Source organism: Strix aluco, chromosome Z, assembly GCF_031877795.1.
Source record: "Strix aluco isolate bStrAlu1 chromosome Z, bStrAlu1.hap1, whole genome shotgun sequence".
Lineage (NCBI taxonomy): Eukaryota > Metazoa > Chordata > Aves > Strigiformes > Strigidae > Strix > Strix aluco.
The window spans coordinates 78,455,581-78,476,228 of record NC_133971.1 but is presented as its reverse complement, the minus strand read 5'-3'; the positions used below and the strand labels follow the sequence as shown (position 1 = coordinate 78,476,228).

At 35.8% G+C, this 20,648-nt stretch overlaps 1 protein-coding gene across 2 annotated transcripts in view; it reads left to right on the top strand.

Moving 5' to 3' along the window:
- Positions 1-20,648, top strand: part of WDR70 (WD repeat domain 70) — a 140,340-nt gene that overhangs the window by 63,533 nt on the left and 56,159 nt on the right. For both annotated transcript variants that reach the window (XR_012621629.1, XM_074812508.1), the window contains exon 10: positions 16,956-17,130. Coding sequence is in view for 1 of the 2 variants with exons in the window: in XM_074812508.1 (XP_074668609.1) it covers positions 16,956-17,130 (175 nt within the window). In the remaining variant the exon portion in view is untranslated. The remainder of the gene's footprint in view (positions 1-16,955; positions 17,131-20,648) is intronic.

The window sequence follows — 20,648 nt, the reverse complement described above, 5'->3', positions numbered from 1 at the left end:
AAGATGCAGATCTTCTTTTGTCATCGTAAACTTACTAGACCATATACAATCCTCCCTTCAAAATAAATAATTTACTTATACTCATTTGTAGCTTCCTTCTGTTATGTGATTCACAGTGAATTAAATGGATAGTAGAATAACAGGTACTGAAGAGTTTCAGAGAAGAAAAAAATGTCTTAAGTTTTTTGATGGCATACACATAAGCTTTAAAAATTAATTATTCTATCATCATGTTTATTGTAAATCCTAGCACATAATTTAACTTTAAAACAGAGTTGGTTTGAGTTAAAATTTGGCTTTAGAACTTTTTCAGAGGGTGTTTTTTTTAAAAAAGACTTTATTTTTTCATCCAAGTTAAAATAATTCTGAAAATAGATTTAATTACTTGTCTATAAGTTGATGTTTCATCCCAGCATGTGTCTGTCCACAGCATGAACTGCTTTTCCTTTGAAATTTTTTTGTTAATTTGTAAGGACACTTGAGTAAGTATAGTGCTAATATAAAAATATATTTTTGTAGTTGTCTTTTTGGACAATTATATCAAAATTGCTATTGAAATACAGTGTGGAGTATGTTTCCAGATCTTTCATGCAGAGGACCTACTTCAGAGGACCAGAGTGGACTCAGACAGTCCATGGCCAGGGCTTGTTTGCTCTAGAAACTTTTCCAAGTAGACAAAGAGTGTCTAGTATATTTTACATAGCTCACATTTATTTACATGAAGTTAGCCATCGAGTAACAGCTCTCTCAGTGACTCTAGAATGGCTAAATTTTAAACCCAGGACCCATGTTTAGAAGGATTTGGATGACATTAATAGTCTACTGAGCACTGTACCTGAAAAATAACATTACAGTTTAGTTTAATTTAGTTTCACAGTCCATGCAGTTGTAGCTGTTCCACATGCAAACTCCCCCCCCCCCCCCCCCCTTTTTTTTTTTAAATCCTCTGATGAGGGTTAGCACCCTTATAATGGAATTGGTGGAATGAGTGATGTGAACATTACTCATCATCTTTGGTAGAAAGTTAGTGGCTTGGTTTAAAGAGCCTCCTCATCAGATTACATTCAAATGAATGATTTAGCAATGAAAGAGCCACATAATAACATCTTAGACAATACCAAGTAGATTTTCAAGTAGATAATAACATCCATTTATTCAAAATACAAGTAAATTAAATATTTAACAGGTTGCTTATTCGTTTCCTTGTTTCTGAGCCTTTAGTTTGAACTTGTTTAATATTAATATTTCAAGCTCTTTGCATTTCTTTCAAGCGAAAGTTGAAGTAATCGTACTCTTCTCAAGAGTGTAAGGTCTTGGGAAAGTACAAAATATTGCAATGCTTCCAAAAGCAGTAGAGATGTGGTAGATCTGCCCGCATTATTTGGAAATGCATATAATTATATGGACTATAACTTAAAAGTATTCCGTCCGTATTCAGTGCCATAATATAGGAACACTTTAAGGTAGTGAGCTGTACAAGCTTTATTTCTTGTAATGACTATTTGTGAATTGGAAGTTAACTTAAATAAGGCACTCTCAAACTGTTGCAGGTAATATTATTTAGAATTAATTATCAAATGTATGTCACCAGTGCTACATTCATAAAATTCAAAGCAGGAGGAAAGTTAGAGGTATGTAAAGGAACAAATTTTTATGGCTTCAAAGAAACCAGATGTTTGTGTATATGCGTGCGAGTAAACACAGAGAGTAAGGAACTGATAGTCTGGTATCTGATGCCAAGATAAAATAATTTTTTTGAACTTTTTTTATTCCTCTGTCAGTTACAGAGATTTTAGGTTTCTATCAGTTTGTAGCTATGTAAAATATAATACTTTCTGCTTCCACACAAACCTGATTTATTAGTATTTTATATATTCTGTGTACTTTAGAGTTATTGCTTAAATACCTACTTTGAAATACTATGGAGATTATCTAAAAACTGTTGTCAAGAGTTGCATGAGGTAAAAATAAAGCAGAATTGGTATTTATGAAAATTAAATTATGCAGGAAGATTTATATATCCACCTTCTCTGTGCTCACGTAGTTGATGTTTTATTTTTCATTTCAGCCATAGGAATTCGGCTGTTTCCAAGAATAAGGCTTAGGAATTGCATGTGTCAATTTTGTTAAGTTCTGGTGACTTTTTTCCTCCTGTCTCTGAAACAGCATGAGTTCTCATCCTTTGGCATAGAAGCATGGTATTTTGCAGGAAAAGAGAGCATTGTGGTTGTGTAGGGATAAAGTTCTGTTGCACTTTATGAAAATCTCCCCTTGTTGGTCAAAATCACAAGCCTTTGTAAAAATCACCTCTGGTGACTTGTTTGTAATACAGGAGTGCCTTCGTCAAGAAATTGCTGCTATCTTGCACTTGTGTAGTAATTTGCACTGCACTGGCGTAGTAGTTTGCTTTTTGTCTTGACATGTGTAAAGGTGTGAAGTCCACTCCAGACACATGAGGACAGCTTTTCCTAGACCAACTTATCTATTTATAGATATATATGCAGTGCAGAGCTGATTAAGAGAGCATAGCAAATGAGCAGGTCTGGTTAAGAGGAGTTTGAATAATGACTCTGCTGGCCCTTGCTGAAAGCTGTATGTTTACAAAAGGGTAGTAAAGCTATTTTTGTCTTTATAAACTATGTACGTTTATATTAATATTCTCCTGAAGTTTTTCTTGATTAAGACGTTAGCTGCAGCAATAAAAATCCACAGTCAGTTGTAAGAGCTTGCATTTGAGAGCTTTTTCAGCAGACGTTTTTACTGCATACCTTCATTTTTAAAGGGTTCATACAGATTCAGGTAGATACTCTTAAGAATTAAAAATTTTAAACAAAAACTTCAGAGAAAATGGGAGACTAAGCATTGTAATTTGTGTCAGTTCTTTTTCCTCATTTATTTAAGCAAGTCATGCTGTTATATTGTCCATGGCTCTATGGAAGTAAGTATGGCTTGTGCTTTATCCCTAGACTCTATGGAGTGGTTTTAATTTTAAAATCCAGATGTGTTTACGCACATAGACAGTAAAAAAACTCTACTTTCCGCATAGCATGGTTGAAGTGAAATTGATTAATCAAGAGGTTTTTACCTTGAAGCTCATGTAAACACAAACTTCTGCTGAAGACTAGGTTTTCAGTTAAGCATTGTGCTTTGATCTTCCCATTTCATTTCGAGGTTGTGCCCCATGTCTCTCACATTGATTCCAAGACTAGACGTTTGGTTTTCTGAAGTGATAAGTTCAGAATTTCATGTGATCTACAGATTCCAAGTTTATTATGTATTACATTGACGAACAGAAAGAGCGTCACCTATTTAAGACAGAGAAACTCACACAGGAAAAGGTAGGGAATCCACCCAGTGGTAATGGGTCATAAATTAAGAATTTGTAGTTCCTTCACAGTAGTTAGAAATACACATACATGCAGATATATCCGGTGTGTGTATAAATGCAGTGACTTTAGTGAGCATGTGAAGTTGTTCATATTGTTCATGTGCAGACAGCAGATGTGACATGGAAATACGCTTCTTTTCTCTCCATTTGGAAACGGAGTTCATTTTGTAAACTTAGTTTACAACTTAACATGATTTCACCAAAGGCTGAAAGTACCTGGTAAACTTATGCTTCTGACACTGATTTCTCTGAAACTACTGTAGATACTTTCAAAACAAGATGGTTCAACTTTTTCAGTGGTAGGAACTTAATTGCGGTTTAGGAATGTCTATCCCGGGTTGCGTAAAATCAGCGGTAGCTTGTGGGTCTAAACAACTGGTCATAGGTATGTGCAAGCAGAGGTTTTGACATCTCATGCATTTCTAAAAGCTGTGTTATCTTTCCACAAGATTGAGGGTGCCAGGAGTGATGAAATTGTGGAAGGGACCAAATTCAGCCTGGGACCACCAGGTCCTGACCTGTTTGCATTTATTATTGACGGCTCTCTTGCTTCAAGAGAAAATACATTTGGATTTTAAACATAAAAGTATGCAAAAATTAAAGATTGTATTTCAGAAACTACTTCTCTTTTAAGAGCTTTCTTAGTTGCATTTTACCATAATAGGAAGGAACTAAACTTATAAAGTGTCCTGAACTTGCTTTTCACTGATAGCTTCCAGTTGAATGGAAGCTGGCAAATGTCCCAATTTTCAAGAAGGATAAGAAGGAAGACCCTGGTAATTACAGGCCTGTCAGTCTCACTTCAGTGCCTGGTAAAAATATGGAGGAGGTTATTGTGGGAGTCACTGAAAAACACTTGAGAGACAACACAGTTCTTGGTCATAGCCAGCATGGGTTCACAAGGGGAAAGTCCTGCTTAACTAACTTCATTTCCTTTTACGACAAGGTCACCCACCTAGTTGAACAAGGGAAGTCAATAGATACGTTTTTTTGGACTTCAGCAAAGCTTTTGATACTGTCTCTCACAGTATCCTTTTGGACAAAATGTCCAGCACACAGCTAGACAAGTCTGTAATGTTGGGTGAGCATTTGGCCGATGAGTTGTGCTCAGCCCTAATGTTTTTATAAATGATCTGGGTGCAGGAATCTAATGTACTTTAAGCAAGTTTGCTGATGAGACTAAATTAGGAGGAGCTTTGGACTCCCTCGAGGATAGAGATGCCTTACAGAGAGATCTGGATAGATTCGAATACTGGGCAATCACCAATTGTGTATGAGCAAGTGCAGGATTCTCCACCTGGTTATACATACAAATTGGGGGACCTGAGGATGGAGAGCAGTCCTGTGGAAAGAGATCTGGGAGTTCGGTTTGATGACAAGTTGTATATGAGTCAACAGCATGCCCTGGGTTGCATTGAGCACAGCATAGGTAGCTGGTTGAGGGAGAGCATTGTCCTACTCTACACTGCACTGGTATGGTCCCACCTCGAGTATTGTGTGCAGGATTTGGTGCCTCAGTGTAGAATGACATCAAACTATTAGAATGTGTCCAGAGGAGGGCATTCAAGATGACAAAACGTTTCAAGGGTAAGACTTATGAGGAGCAGCTGAGTTCCCTTGGCTTGTTCATCTTAGAGAAGGCTGAGGGGCACCCTCATGGCAGTCTACACCTTCCTCATGGGGGGCAGCAGAGCGGGAGCTGCTGATCTCCTCTCTCTGGTGACCAGCGACAGGACACGAGGAAACAGAACAAAGCTGCGTCAGGAGAAGTTCAGGTTGGATGTCAGAAAAAGGCTCGTCACCGAGGGTGGTCAGTCCCTGGAACAGGCTCCCTAGGGAAGTGGTCACAGCACCAAATCTGTCAGAGTTCAAGGGGTGTCTGCACAACACTATTAGTTATGTGGTTTACCTTCACATAGACATGTGAGGAGCAGGGAATTGAACTCTGATTCTGATGGATTGCTTCCAACTCAGGATACTCTGGGATTCTGAGGGGAAAAAAAAAAAATTACATATTTTGCTGATTCCCCAGCTAAAATGGAAAGGTAGAGCTGGGAATTTATACTCATTTAAAGCATAGCTAAAGTATTGAGGAAGCATCCATGAGTTCTAACTGGAAAAAAAAAAATAGGCTGAGAATTTTCCTACTACTTGATAGACCTGTGTAGGAGCCCTTTCAGCTGCGAGTTAAACCTTGATTGCTGTGGAGTATCCAAATGGGATAGGTGCTTGTTAACTACTCATGAGTGCAGAAGGGGATGGAGAATTAAGACACGTCAGTTATATAACATGTAGAAGCAATGCACATGGGTTGCCAACTGAAGCTTCTGCACTTTTCCCAATATCCATCTCCCAGTATCTCTTAGTGATATTGATGCTGTTTGTATCTTTGTTGTGATTTCAGACTTAGTTCTAGTCTTACTAGCTTTTCAACAGATTTTCGTTGGTTCAAAGAATTTTAGATATAAGAAGTGCCAAGAATATTCATATGCTCTAAATGCATTGTAAAGCACCCTTTCAAGTTGTCTGAAGTCAGTTGTTTAGGTTGAAGAAGACAATTTAGGTTGAAGAAGACATCTGGAGGTCATTCATTTTGATCTCCTGCTTAGTGTAAGGCCAACTTAGATCCAGTTGCTCAGGTACCAGCAGGCTGTGCAGTGAACTAAAAAGTGAATTTATGAATAGACTGAAATTTCAGACCTTAAGGCAAATGGAAGACTAGAGCACTACAAGTAACATGTTCGAACTCTAGAGATACTTGATTTTTTTATCACATGGGGCTGTGAAACAAGTCACTCCTCTGGTCTTTTTTCTCTAAAAGGAAAAAACAGATTCTTAAAAATACTTTCTTTTTTTTGTTTATGTCTTGCCTTTACTATTTTTAAATCTACACATTTTCAACTCTAGCAAAACAATAACATTTCACCCCATGTGGAGGGCATAACTGATAAGGCAGCATAAGTCCCTTAGTTTTCTACTTCAGAAATAATATTTAATACTACTTTGTCTACTAACCTTTTGCTTTAGACTTACACAAAAGTCAAAAGGAATATAGGGGCTTCTTCAGTAGCAACAATATTATGATGTGAGCAGACCATGGTGATGACTATATGGAAAAATGGTACTCTGTGTGGTTATCCAGACAGATATGGGACTGTATCATAACTCTTTGGAGACCTGAGGCTAAGAAACTTACTTCTTGTGTACAAAAGATGCTGTATTCCTGTCTGAATTTTTGGGAGGAGGAGTGAAGTGTCTTATCCTTTGGTGTATATTCCAGAAAGTATGAAAAATAAATAAATTCGTATTTGCTAACACTTTATGTGATGCAGTTTGGCCTGGTCTTTATAAGCCTTTTGTAAGTTTTTATGGTGATTGTACTACAACATACAAAGTTTGTTACTTCGTATATAATACAAAGTAAAACTCACTTTTAAAATTTTCTGTAGCCCAAAGTGCATAGTTAATCTGTACAGCTGAGTCAAACATTGCATTGTTTAGCATAGATTCTGTAACTTTAAAAATCAAAATACATTTAGGACTTAGAATTTGCTTTTTTTGTTACTTACCTCTGTTAGATTGCAGTTCATTGTTAATGGAACCAAGAAAAGTGGATGTGAGTGAGATCTAAGATAGCAACAAAAATGGTTAAAACTAATTGTCATGCATATAGGATCAGCTGAGGTGTTGCTTCAGAGACCTTTTAATTGCGTGACTGCTTTAATTTAATTTCAGTTGATTTTTCATTGGTTTAATGGAGAGTACTGCTGAGTGTTAGTTCTGGTCTAAGTTATTTATTGTAGTGAAGAACAACTTCAGATCCAAATAAGCCTTAACTATTTTATAGCCATGACTAATCAGCTTTTTAGAAAGCATCCTGTTTTCCTAGTGATTTACTCTTCTTGCTTTTTCTATATCATGCAAGACTGCTCTTGAGTCATTTCAGTTCACGCAGGTGACAGTAACTTGAACTGTCGATGTTCTTTACCAGAAGTTTTTCCCTTTGATCTTAATCAGATGTACCCCACAGGGAGATGGATTACATCCTACTCTTATCTTTACTAAGTGGGAGATGAGATCTCAGTTCATTGCCTTCTTGTCCCATTTGGAAAATGACACAAAATTGTACCTTTTTACTGTCACAGCTTTCAGAAGTGAACCACATAATATCTGTAATTCTAATGTTCTGTATAGAAATAACAATATTGAAGTTAGATGTTTCTAGAATAGTACATGAAGGACTTCTTGTGTACAAAGTGCTACATAGTCTCAGGAAAATACCAGTGGTCAGTTGTTTTAAATAGCACAGCATTAAATTAACATAGACTTTGAATTATTATTAATTCAAAAGCATAATGACTTTTTACAGAGCTCAATATACTTCACTAAAATCACTGAACCTGTTACTTACTGGATAGAAGGGTCTTAGGGGGAAGGTTCTCCAAGCTACTCTACGGATAGTTTTCTGAAGACTTGCTTAGATAATTTGTTGATTTGAACCGGAGAAGTGATATGTTTTGATGCAGACATCCATGATTGCCAACCTAGTGGCTGATGCAAAGCAAAACAACCTCTTTCCACAGTCAGTTTTGTGTGTGAAGACTTCATCAACAAGAAACAAAGCAAATTAGCTGTCAGGGTCAGGGAGAAAGTCATTCAAAACTAGCAAGCTTTTTTTTCCTGTTAGTACAGTTTAGTTGCCCAAATGCTCACCACTAATGCAATAAAATGTATTCATTGTTTTAGGGAGATACAAAAGGAAATGCTTTAAGGAAATACTAAGGGAGAAAGGCTCATAGGAGTTTGGGTGTGATGGGCATGTTCAGTTTTTGGCCTATGGAAAGGGTTTTGATGAATAGACTGAATCCATTATAACTACCTTGAGAAAAAACTGACTATCCATTGTAACTAACTTGAGAAAAAATTATCCAAGGAAGAAACCTTGAGAACCACACAGTTTGGAACACCTAAAGGAATTATATTTTATTAACCTATGAGCCCGGTAACTGCTATTTTCAGTACAGTACATGCCTTTAATTTGAAGACCGTTTTCTTATTCTGAAGAGGCCTTTTTCTGTATCACTCTTGGAAATCTCAACGGTGTTCTGGAGCATGTTTGTGGGGTTTTTTTAAATGCCTCAGTGATTTGTCTTCTAATTTATCTTCTGTAGAATTTGAATGTATTTAAGATGGTGCTCAGTACAGTGCATTCTCCTCTCAATAATATGTAACACAACATAATTTCCATTTTATGTAATTTATTCTTGTGCATAGGTTCTTGAAGCTGTTTGGTGTGGTGGTGGTGGTGGTGGGGGTTGTTTGTGGTTTGTGTCCCACCCCCTACCCCCCCCCAGCAGTTATCCTGTCTTCAGAATTTAATCACTCTTTTTACATTTCTTCTATTTTTCTGTATTCTAAATATCACTGAATAGAACATGTATGTGGAGTCTTAATCCTCCTTCCTTAGAAGTATGGACTCTTACTGGCATAATAATTGCATGCCAGCATAACCCCTACTACTGCTTTCATCCTGCAGGTAACTTAGTTAACTATCATTTTTCCACAACTGATCTGTTTTTCACTTCCATATTCCTTCTTAGCCCCACCCCACCCCCACCCCCTTTATCTGTATGTTCATTCCCATAGTATTTCTTTTCATATTTTTTCTTCTCAGGTTGTAAAGTTTCTCCCACAAAGCCTTTTGTTTTACTTCTGTTCAGACTATTTTTTTAGTGTGAGGAGAATTTTTCTGAGCATTAGTAACTACTTTGGAATTTTCCAGTAACTTAATGGAAAAGACATATAGTAATGTTATTCTTTTGTTTTTAATGAAAATTTTCTATCCTTTACTTTCCTCTTGATCTTTCTGTATATGATTTATATTTTAATATCTTATACTGTCTTCCAGGATAGCAATTACATTCTGAGCAGATTGCTGGTATCCTCATCTTTTAGTAAAAATGATGTATTATATGTAATGTGCTTTCTAGCTGATTTTAATTATGCAAGAACACTTGATTTTCAAATAATTTTGTCAAGATCTGTATGTTTAGCAAAAGAGATACAAGAAAGCAAGTATATTCTTTAGATATGTTAAGAGCAAGTGTAGTCTAAAGTTTGAGGGTCTTTTTAAAATTTGTGAGGAAGATGTAGATAAAAAACCTTTTTGGAAAGGAAAAAATGTCTTATAAAACTGTTAGGTCCTGAACTTACTGGTATGAATTACAGCGTTCAGAATCTTTGAAGTTAAAGACTGGAGATAGCAAGGTGTTTATCTGAATTTTGCATTGCACAGTATAGTTTACTGGGAATTCACAAGGGAGGGGGGAAAAAAGTCTAGAGCAGCATCTTGGACTTTCTTTTATGATCTATTCTGAAATCTTCCCATTTGTGTGACTGGATGCTCTTCCTTGCACTTGAGTTAACAGCTGCTGTTGATAGTTGCTAAATGTCAGCATTTATAATGTAGGATTATTTTTTTCTGTGTTGTATTTTGTCATTCCATCTCTCTGCCAGTGTGATTGTGAAATATGTTGCTATAATCTCTGAGAATGATGGAGTTGTGGAGTTGGTCATGTTGATGAGCTGATCTGCAAATACTTTGGGGAAATTCTCAGGTTTTGAAAGAAGCAACGATGTACTTAAAATTTTGTGCAAAATTCCACAGAGTATTTTTTCCATCACTTTGGACAGGTCCTTAGAAGGGAATAGCTGAAATAGATGCTTAATTCATATGCAAATACATTATAACCATATGTTCAGGTTCTACTGATTTAAAAAATTATTGAGAAAACATGGTCTTTTCACATTAGCTGGCTTTGTACAGTAGTGTCTCCAGCTTTGCCAGAGTACTGATATTTTCCATGGGTACTCTTCCTGTAATGCAAAAACTGAAGCAAGGAAGAGATGCATAGATGATGTCCCCTTGTTCATCACTGCATGATCAAGGGCCTATTTAATTGTATGGACTGAAGAGATTCTTTTCTCCTATTGATAATGTTGAGGGAGGAAAGGACTGCATGGCTGAATGACTTAAGCAAATAACTTCTAAATCTGAGTTCTGCTTGGATGATAAATGTCAATACTTACTTGGTAAGATTTGTAGTATGTTAATTATGAGCTTATTTCTAGGAAGTTTGTTGCTACTTCTAAATTTTTGCCATTTTGAAGAATGTGGTTTTTGTAATGTTAGCCTGACCAGTGGTTTAGTCTGGGAAAACACAAAAATTACTCAGTCTGGAAAGCTTATGAGCTTTGCATGTCAGTAAAAACAGACTTATGCCATAAGTAAGAGGTTCTATTGTCAAGTATTCTACTGTGACTTTGCAACTTTACATTCATTATAACCTGAAAGGAGTTATATAGGCGTATTGGTGGGTAACTCTTTGTATCTGAATGCATCTATTGGCCAGTTCCTTAGCCACAAGTGATTGTGTGTCATAACTTGCTAGAGTTTACTGGTGCTGCTGCTTTCCTCTCATGAACATGCTGCATAGCTGACTTGAAAGCAGTCACACCACATCTGTCATGACATTGTAACTGTTATATTCTGTTCCTTGGTTTTATTCTCCTTACCCAGTCTATCTCTTTCCATCTTTACTCTTCTCCCTGACCTCCATTAGGACTTCTGGTTCCTTAGCCCAGTTAATACATATTTGTAGTAATTTTTTCTGTCTCCTTTTCTAATTCCTTTCCTCTTCTAGTTTTACTCAAATCTTGCATATATTGTCCAGCAGCAGGATTTTTTCTCAGTATTTTCAGAACATCTACTTTCTGTGCTCTCTCAGACATGCTCATGTATCATTTCAATTTTGAGTTGGTTGCATTTTAATTCATTCAGACTGGACAATGGGAGTAGTTCCCATTCATTGTTATTAGATTTTAATCTATTTTCCCCTTCCAAAATAATAATTATAATTCAGCTGTAATTACCCAAATGGTTCCTGTGAAAAAAGGGCTACCAATTTTATTTGGAAATATGGAAAAATATCGTTTCCTAATTGCTTCAATCCATTTGCTGCATATCACATAAAAATTAATTCTGATGTTTTTGCTTGCTTCTTACTCTGGTAAAATGATTTATCTGTTAAAGTTTCTGTTTGTTTTTTACATTTAGGGATTATTTAAGTAACAGAGAAGCTGAAGAATTGTTATAAATTATCAAGTTGTGTCAGGTTTTTTGGCAGTCCCATAGTTACAATTTTACTTATGTTGGATGTGACTTTTCTTGTATTCTGGTTTAAAGTGTCTTAACTCTGTTCAGATGTTGGGAGTAGGTAGCTTATTTAGAAGTTTTTCTGCCAAACAAGTATGGAAAGTTTCTCTGGGTTTCTCCATCTGTTTGTGTGTACAAATTTTTTCAGTGTCTGGCAGGTGATTCAACCTTCATTGGGTCCCATGTGCTCCGCAGAAGAAGACTATAACTTCTGCTGAAAGAGGGCACAGAGAATACAGTAATGAAACTTTTCTTGTTGACATAGTCTTGTACCACCATATCCAAGAAGTGCATCTTAACAGAACTTTTCAACTATTTCTTAATCTATCCTCTTCACATATTACTGCTTTAGGTAATTTTTTACTGTATTATATAAGCATCTTAATTTCATTCCTGTGTAGGTAAGGTTGGTTTATTTCATAAAAAAGAGGAAAAAAAAAATCTTGCTTTAAGATCAGTTACTTTTTATAAAGAGGCTTAATTTAACACTTTTTAAAATGTGTTTTCTGTCACTGATGAGATGACTTGGAATTCTGTGCTCTGCCAATAAATTCCATTGCAGCAGTGTATGTATGAAGATTTAAAAGTATGTTAGAGCTTTCCAAGGTAGCCTTTTTGGGCAACCTTATATTGCAAAGGTAGGCATTATAATATGTTACAAAGGTAAGCATTATAAAATAGTTACTAGATGTACAGCATCAAGCCTGATCTGTACTTTTAGCAGTAATGTATTCTGTTGCTTTTTTTGTATTTTAAATGTGATATGAATAGAATTAATTATTAAGAATACTTAATATATTTGTACTATATTAAATGCCAATAGCATTCAGTTTTGTGCAAGAGTTTTGAAGTCCAGTGGAAAGAGAGGACATGGAACAGGCAATGAAACTTATTGGAATTTGACGGGTCAGTCTTTTAATGTTTAAATTGGTTCACTCCTTGAATTTCAGCAGATTGTATTAGAATAGTATTAGAATAGGCAGTGTCTTGCTGTATTGGGTCTTACAGAAATTTTCCATGCTTGCAGACTGGGAAATGTGGCTATATAAATACCTTTAATTTCTGTAATACAGCAGCACTGTCAGTAATTCATTTTATTAGAAATTTTGACTTAGTAGTAACGTCATAAGAACATTCCAAAAACACGGGGGGAAAAAAAGAGAAAAACCATTGTGGGAGAAAAAACCACCACCACCCCCCTGAACCCCATAATTAGTTGTTTATTATGGGTCATTTAACTTCTCAGTGGTCAGGAGAATATCCATATTACCTTTCCAAAACGACATTCCTATCTTTTTCTGTGTTGCTTTGATTTGCACTTGGCAAATATAAGAACTTTACAAAATGTGTTTTGCAGATGTGGCACCCACCATTTAAAAAATTAAATTTAAAGTTGTGTATATGGAGGGTTTTTCATGAAATTTTTATCTGAAAAGAAATTTATGAAAGAGAAATTAAAAATTTTTATGTGGCTGTGCCTATCATTCAGTATATTAAAATTTGATGTGATGAAAGAATGATATTATATATTGGAGAGATAGTTTTTAAAAAATACCTATATGTTGTTTTTACTAAAGAACAAACTTTCATTAAACATTGTTTTCAGGTTGAAAAAAGCCTCATTCAGGAAATGTTTTCGTTTTTTCAGTGGAATTCAAAAATACCTTAGTTATACCTATCAACAGATAAATAGTAGTATTATACTTCTGTTAAGTGCTGCAATATAGAGTGTAAGTCAGTGTTACTCTTTCGTCTCACACTTAGACCTAGGGAGATCGGCTTAGTAAGAGGCTTTTTTTTTTCTTTTTTTTTTCTTTTTTTTTTTACCAAAATGAGTCTCCTGGAACTGATCTGATTGATCCAGGGATAAATCTTTTTGTTCATTTCAACACAAACAACATTAGATTGGATCCAGAATAGGTTAGGAAGTGAAAATGGGACTCATGTAAATGAAATCTTGGTTATCTGTTCATTATGTCTGAGGAGGAAGAAGAATCATTAAATGTACAAAATATTCTGTAAAGAAACAGAAGCATAATTCCATATTGTGCTCTCTGAGTTCATATGATACGGTATGGTGTCTCAGTGTCACTAGCAAAAGGGAAGAGAAAATACAGAAGCAGCCTTAGTTAGCATTTGTTTACAATATTACCAGTTTAAAGACATATTCCCTGAAGTAAATTGTTTGGGTTTCTGTGCTTACTTTCTTGTTTATCCCCCTTCCTTCTGGCTAGAATGAGGAGAGTTAAATATTAAGAAATATTAGGTGATGTGAGGGAAAGGGACTGGAAACAAGCTTCAAGTTAAGCTTCAAGTGTAAACAGTAGACAGAGGTGAAGCATCGAAGTACCTGCTGAAAGAAGATGGGATGTTTAGATATTTATTGACAGAGCATGGAAGGTAGAAGGGGAACGTCAGAATAAATTAATCTGTCATATTCTGATGAAGACCCTTAGAACAGGGCAGTGAAAGTATCTCTCTGAGGTCCTTCAGCAGTCTCTATGTTTCTAGTCCATCACTGGTGTGAAGGAAAATATGTAGAGTTTATAGATGACTCCTCATGTTTTGGTTGGTGATGATTGAGTCAGAAACCGTGGGCCGATTGATTCATGTGGTAAGCTGAAATTTTGTCCATGGTAATTTGAGACGTGTTTGCAATATGATGTTCTTTTTTTTTTTTTTTAATATAAATCGGAAATGTTTCCATAAAGAATAAAAATACTTAAAAGATCAGATGTGAAAGAAGGTATTAAAGCGCTCAGTCTTAGCTCAAGAGTTAAGGGCTCCCTGTGAATGATTGATGGATTTGTGAGTAATAGATAGATTATTAATTATAAAATATTTCTCTTTTTTTAGTAGAAGAATTTTATAGTTAGATCCAACAGCAGCAAGGCAATGGTAAACCCATTCAATGTGGGTACATGAAGAAAATGTTGAGGGGACATTAAACACATACTATAGGCTATGTGGCCAGTTTTACCAGGGCACGTAACTTGTACGTGAGGAAGTGTGGGCAACTGTCTGCAGCAGAAGCTCAGGAATTTTTTTGTCTCGCCTGATATTACAATGGATTTACGGCTCACATTTTTTTAATCTGTGTTATATACAAGTGTTAGTTCTTTCTTTACAGTTGAAAGGTAAAATGAATAAGAAGAATGAAAAAGAATATGCTCTACAGTGTTGTGAAAGCGATTGAGGTTTTGACAGGATGTTGAACCCGAAAAAGAGGAGACTGAAGGCTTTAAAAAAGTCTTTCTGGGCCAGCAGAAATGAAGAATTAGGATGCTGAAGGATTCTCAGAGAATTTTTTTAATTGCAGCTGAGATGCTTGTGAGGTATCTTAGATAGAGACAAATAGGGGGAGGCAGGCTTTAAACTTCCCTGCACATAACCATGTTAATATGTACACCAACTGAGAAGTGGGTATGCCAAGGCAGTCCTGAGAAACTTGGACTATAAGAGACGAAGAAGCTTTCCAGCAGGAGATAATCATCAAAAGAGGGGAAGAGAAGCTGAAAGTACAGGATATTCAAAGGAGATTCTGGAAGGATTGAACATTGTGAGGAAAAGGGACTAGAAAAGACTCAACTTTTGAGTAAATATCAGAGAAAATGTCACTGTGCCTGTTGTAAAGTAGGAGACTGAAATGGTTATTCACAACACATGGAGAGGAAAAGGGGAATCTCAGAATCACATAGTGGTTAAGGATGTAAGTGATCTCTGAAGATCCTCTAATCCAACCATCCTGTGGAAAGAAGGATCACGTAGGCACTTAGCACATGGCCATGTCCAGATGGGCTTTCAATAACTTCAAGAAAGGCAGCTCCATAAACTTGCTGGGCAACCTGTTCCATATAGCAACATGGTTTTATTTAAGTGACCCTAGAGAATGCATCATAATCTAATGTTTCATTTAAAATGAGAAAACCCAATACCCAAACCAACCATCAGAACACTTGAATGTCTTATGCTAGAGCTTCAAGTAAAGCAATGAAGTGATGCCTTACAGATATGAGACAAAGACTTTTAAAAATTGGACTAATCTTGACTTTATTATGGACAACTGGAGATGCATTCTACTTCAGTTACTGATTTCTCATTACTGTCATTAAATGTGCAATTAAATGTAACTTCTGTGAGCTATTTCCAGATCACTTTCTTGTCTGTTTTATCCTAGAATTATATGCAAGTCAGCTCTGTAGTCTGTCTGGTCTTGTAGCTCTGATGGAAGTTCCTAATATTATGCTGCAGTGTCTTGTCTTATTCTGGAGAAATGGCAGCCTTTGTTAAAGTGGTAATTGCTTTGCTAGAGACCAGTGAATTACATGCTGTTGGATCATAGGCAATGTTTGTATCATCTAAACAAATGAGGTTGTCTTGAGAACTTAGTGGTTTTTTTCTTTCTAAATTAATGATCTTCCTTCCATTGCCAAATCCTGAAACTGTGCATTAGATGCCAGAAGACTTTTGAATTTTTATCTGGAAAATACTCAACATATTAAATAGATGGAAAACATTTGAATCTAAGACAGTTTAAAGAGTCCACCTGTATCTCAGTGTTTTAGTTCTCTCTCATTTGGGTGTTTTTGTGTGTCTAAGAAACACTGAAGATCCAGGCAGATACTATTTTTCCATTAAAAAGGATGTATTTATTTTGCTAATAATTTGGGAGAAACTTGAAAAAACAGTATTACATAAATGAGTCTTTATAAAGTATTTGAAGAACACTTCTACATCACAACTCTAAGCCCTTCAGGATTAGTGGATGAGAACTATAATAATATGGCAATTAATTTTTTAAAATGCCTTTATAAAGTAAAGAAAAATCTGAAGAATAACCAGCCAGTCTGCAATGCTACCAGTTAAAAGCAGGTTTGTCAGTTCTTGTCATGTCAGAACAATTAAGACAATCTGTTTAGTTAATGAATTTGTATAAGCATTCATGCCTGTTTTCTGAAGTTCTCATTTTTGTAGAGGACTGAATACTTTCATCTTCCTGATTTCCAGTGACAGTGGAGACTATGTAGTATCAGCATATTACCCTTTGGTCATTTGTCCAATTGTGAATAATTTTATGTATTAACAGGAGAGTTTGGGGAAGAACTGGTTTATTTTTTTTTTTTTAAACCTTCATATGCATGTTAGTGAATATGAAGTTTCTTACTTTGTAAGTTATTGCTTTATGTTCCATAACTGTCATACCATATCTTAAATGCTATTTTGCCATTGCAACTTTAGTTGAACAATATTATATGCCATTTATGCTGAAAAATGTGTTTGATTATATCATAAGAAGAGTTATTTCGTATGTATTAACTTTTATCTAAAAAAGCTCTTTAAACTTTTTTCCAGAACTGTGAGGACATGGGATGTTAACAATGAAAAAAAGCACAAAAGCGTATTTAAACCACGATCAGTTCAAGGTAAACGGGTGATTCCCACAACTTGCACATACAGCAGAGATGGTAAACTTATTGCGGCTGGCTGTCAAGATGGCTCCATTCAGATCTGGGATAGGAATATGAGTGTAAGTCAAGTATTTGATAACAATATATGTTTCTGATGTATCGAGTGCTAAATTTTGAAGCTGATAAAATAAATTTTGGTACTTTTATACTTATATTTTACCACCACCAACAACACCCCCCCAATAAGTAATTCATACTTAAAATTTATTATCTCTTCTGCCCCTCTCCAACTGCTGCTATTCAGTTCAAAACACTGAGGAAACTCTTGGCAATCTGTTGTTTTTTTCTTTTTTCAAATAGTTGGCCGTATACCTATGTTTAGAATATTACTCATTTAAGATAAGATGCTTGTGGAAAAAACTGTTGGTTCTTGTTGGTGCTTATCTAATTAAAAATGTTTACTTCCATATTTTATTTGAGACTTTGAATACATTAAGCAGTAACTCGTAAAACTTCGTACTGAAATCAGTTATCGAGATAATGGGCAGAGGAGAATAGCATCCAAGTGGGTGAGGATAAGGGTAATGCTGCAAACTAAATGCCAAATGTTGTTACATTGTTCAACATGTAAAAATTGACATGAAGGAAAATTTGAACAACTTATATAAATGCAGTTTGGTCAGAAAGAGTCAGAATGGGAACTATTTAAAATTCTTTAAAATTATGAAATACACTCTGGAATTTCTTCTGATCATATTGAAGTTAAAATTGAATTTCCAGTAGTTGTGAATCTAACTGACAAAGAATATGTACAATTCTTGCTACTACTTTATAATTCGAAGCTTAGAGCAATCAGTGCTCTCTGTTGCTTTGTGCAGCATTGTTTACAAACCAGTCCAGTTTCAAGAGTTTAATTGATTGAGTGCAATGTTGAGTGCAGATTCACCAGGGAAAGCTTTACTGCTTTTAAAATTAATTAAGCTAATAATCATCTGTACATCCTTTATGCCCATTTTACCCTAAGAATTGATGCCCAGTCCCTTTCACTTCAGTAGGATTAAGTGCTTATGGCATGCATAGAAGGAGAAAATGAGATTAGGGTCAATTTTTTTGGAAGTTTACAGAGGAAATGGCGGGGGATGGGGCAGGCGGAGCAGGATCCTTTGAATCAAACTGACATCATAAATCTTTCAAAGCTGTACAATTCCAACAGGATGGCTTTGGGGAAATAATACTGAACTATTACAAGTTACATTAGTCTGTTCAACTTCATCTTTCAAAGCATTTGATTTTAAAAAGGAAAACAGGCAATTTAGGCAACTTTTCATGAAGATTGAATAAAATTTGATTGCTGGAGGCAAGAGGAAATGTATAGATGTAAAAGGAAAAGAAAGCCCGTTGATCATATTCAAAGTACAGCCTGTATTTTGGGATTGTCATCTATTTTTATTTCTGTTTTTATTTCCACTATAAACCCAGTAAAACTTCCTAATGGCACGAAGCTTGAGAATTCATCCTAAGTGTAAACTTGTTCTAACAGAATAATAAATTTTTCAGAGACTGGCTTTCATCACCTGTGTATGTTGTTTATTTTAACATACACAGTATTGAAATATTAAGCTTTCTGGTGTAGTTTTAACAATAGTGCTCTTGGTAGTCTGCTTTTTCATGTGCTTTTCCTTTTGAACTTTTGTGTGTCTATAAGATGACATATTGTAATGCTGATTGAATGCAGTTTAAGGTGATAATGAAAAATTTAAAGATATATCCTGTGCATCTTGTGCAATTTCCAGCTGGTGACCCCTGTATAAGAATGCAAGACAAGTGATTTCCTAGTGGAAATGAAGTTAGTAGTGTCCTTGGATTTGTATTTTTAAAGTCTAAAGAATTTTTGGCTTTGCTTTTGTTGGTGTCATTAAGAAATGTGCAAGATTTTTGTGTAAAGGAGCAGTGTAAATTGTTTTTTTTAGTGGCATTCTTACCTAAACCTGCTGGTACCCTCTGGAAATCTCTGTGTATAGTTAAAATCGGGTGTTTGAAAAGGCATCTTGATGAAATAATTAAAAAAAGAAAAAGCCTTCATCTTACATTTGGGAGCGGGGGAGGGATAAGAAAAAAAAATTAAAAAGGAACATGTGTTCAAAGTGGCGTTTAGAAAGAGGAGGATAGGATTGTCTCCTGCACTGCAATGATGAAAGCATGAACTAGCCTGACAGGATGCAGAGATGCTTGCAAATGTGAACAAGAAAATGTTAAGTCGTGACAAAGTGGTACAGTTTTGGGGTTACAAACTGTAGGTGACACAGGAAAACAGGTAAATCTGTGGAGAATCAAGATGTGAGGGTTAAGCTGCTTGAAGAAATATATGGTAGAAATATTCTGATTTTTGAAGAAATTTTTTAATTCTCCTACAGCAAATATCATTTGACTTCGTCGAAACAAGTGTAGAGCTTTATACACAGATTTTGCTGTACTACAGTGCAGCTCTGTTTCAAGTCAAAATTAAAACAGCATTTATGTTTAGTTTGAGAAGGCGTTATTGAGTCTGTAACAAAAATCACTAATGTTTGAAAGCAGAAAATAGTTGATATAATTTCTAATACTTATCAGTTAAAAATTATTCTGGCATCATTATTTTAGACTATGGATTTGGCACATATGCAGCAGGAAGAAGGACAGATTCAGGAAGGTGTTTAAAGTTAAGTGTAACTTTGTTGACTGTACTGTCATACCAGAGATGATCTGATAAGGGTCTGCTTTGACTCTCTGAATTCATTTTTGCATTTAAGCAAAAATATAAATGATATTTCAACCCTGCTCTTGGAATACCCATACCACTGTTCCTGCATATGAAGGTAACAGCACAAACTAAATCCAGGAAAATGTTCCTACCAGATATTATGGATCACACTACATACTATCCATAGTGCCTGTTATCCTGGTGTCTGTGAAGGTTTTTAGACACATTTATTTTTGACAGGAGTAAAAAATCCTGTCAAACAGATCCCACTTGAGAGAGAGGAAGTTTCTCTTTGCTTCAGTGAAAATGTAAAGCCCCTGCTTTCTCACAGGAGAAGGATCATGAAAACAGCAGTACCAAGGGCAGAAGTGGTACCCTGATAGGAAGAGTCTGATAATGCCCTTTCCTAGAGCAAAAGGAGCACTCATTAGAGGCAGGCACACTGCTGCAGTGCTGGTAAGAAGTCACTATTCCTCTGGGGGTTCACAAAGACTGTAGCACTTTACAAGGCTGTAGAAGCTCCCTGATGAAGCTTGCAGAAATCTTTCTTGCCACAGTAGCCCTAGCTTCTGACTGCTGGTTATGGGTTTATTATCGTCTGCTCCCCACATGACTTGCTAACTTTACACCTGACTACAGGAATCTTACTGATATGTCTATCAAAGGGCAAACAAATTAAAAATGATCCTGGTGTGTGGTGGTGTCCCCATCACCACTGTAGTGTCACTTGTGTTTGCTGCCAGGTCGTGTGGAACTTGGTCCAAAATGGTGTGATTATATAGTTCTTCAATTTTTTTTTTTTTACTTAGAGAGAAACAAGACCTTTTCTATCCCATGTTTTACCATCCCTGCTGCAGTCAAAGTAGCTAGCTCTCTGTTGTAAGTTAACCTCATGAG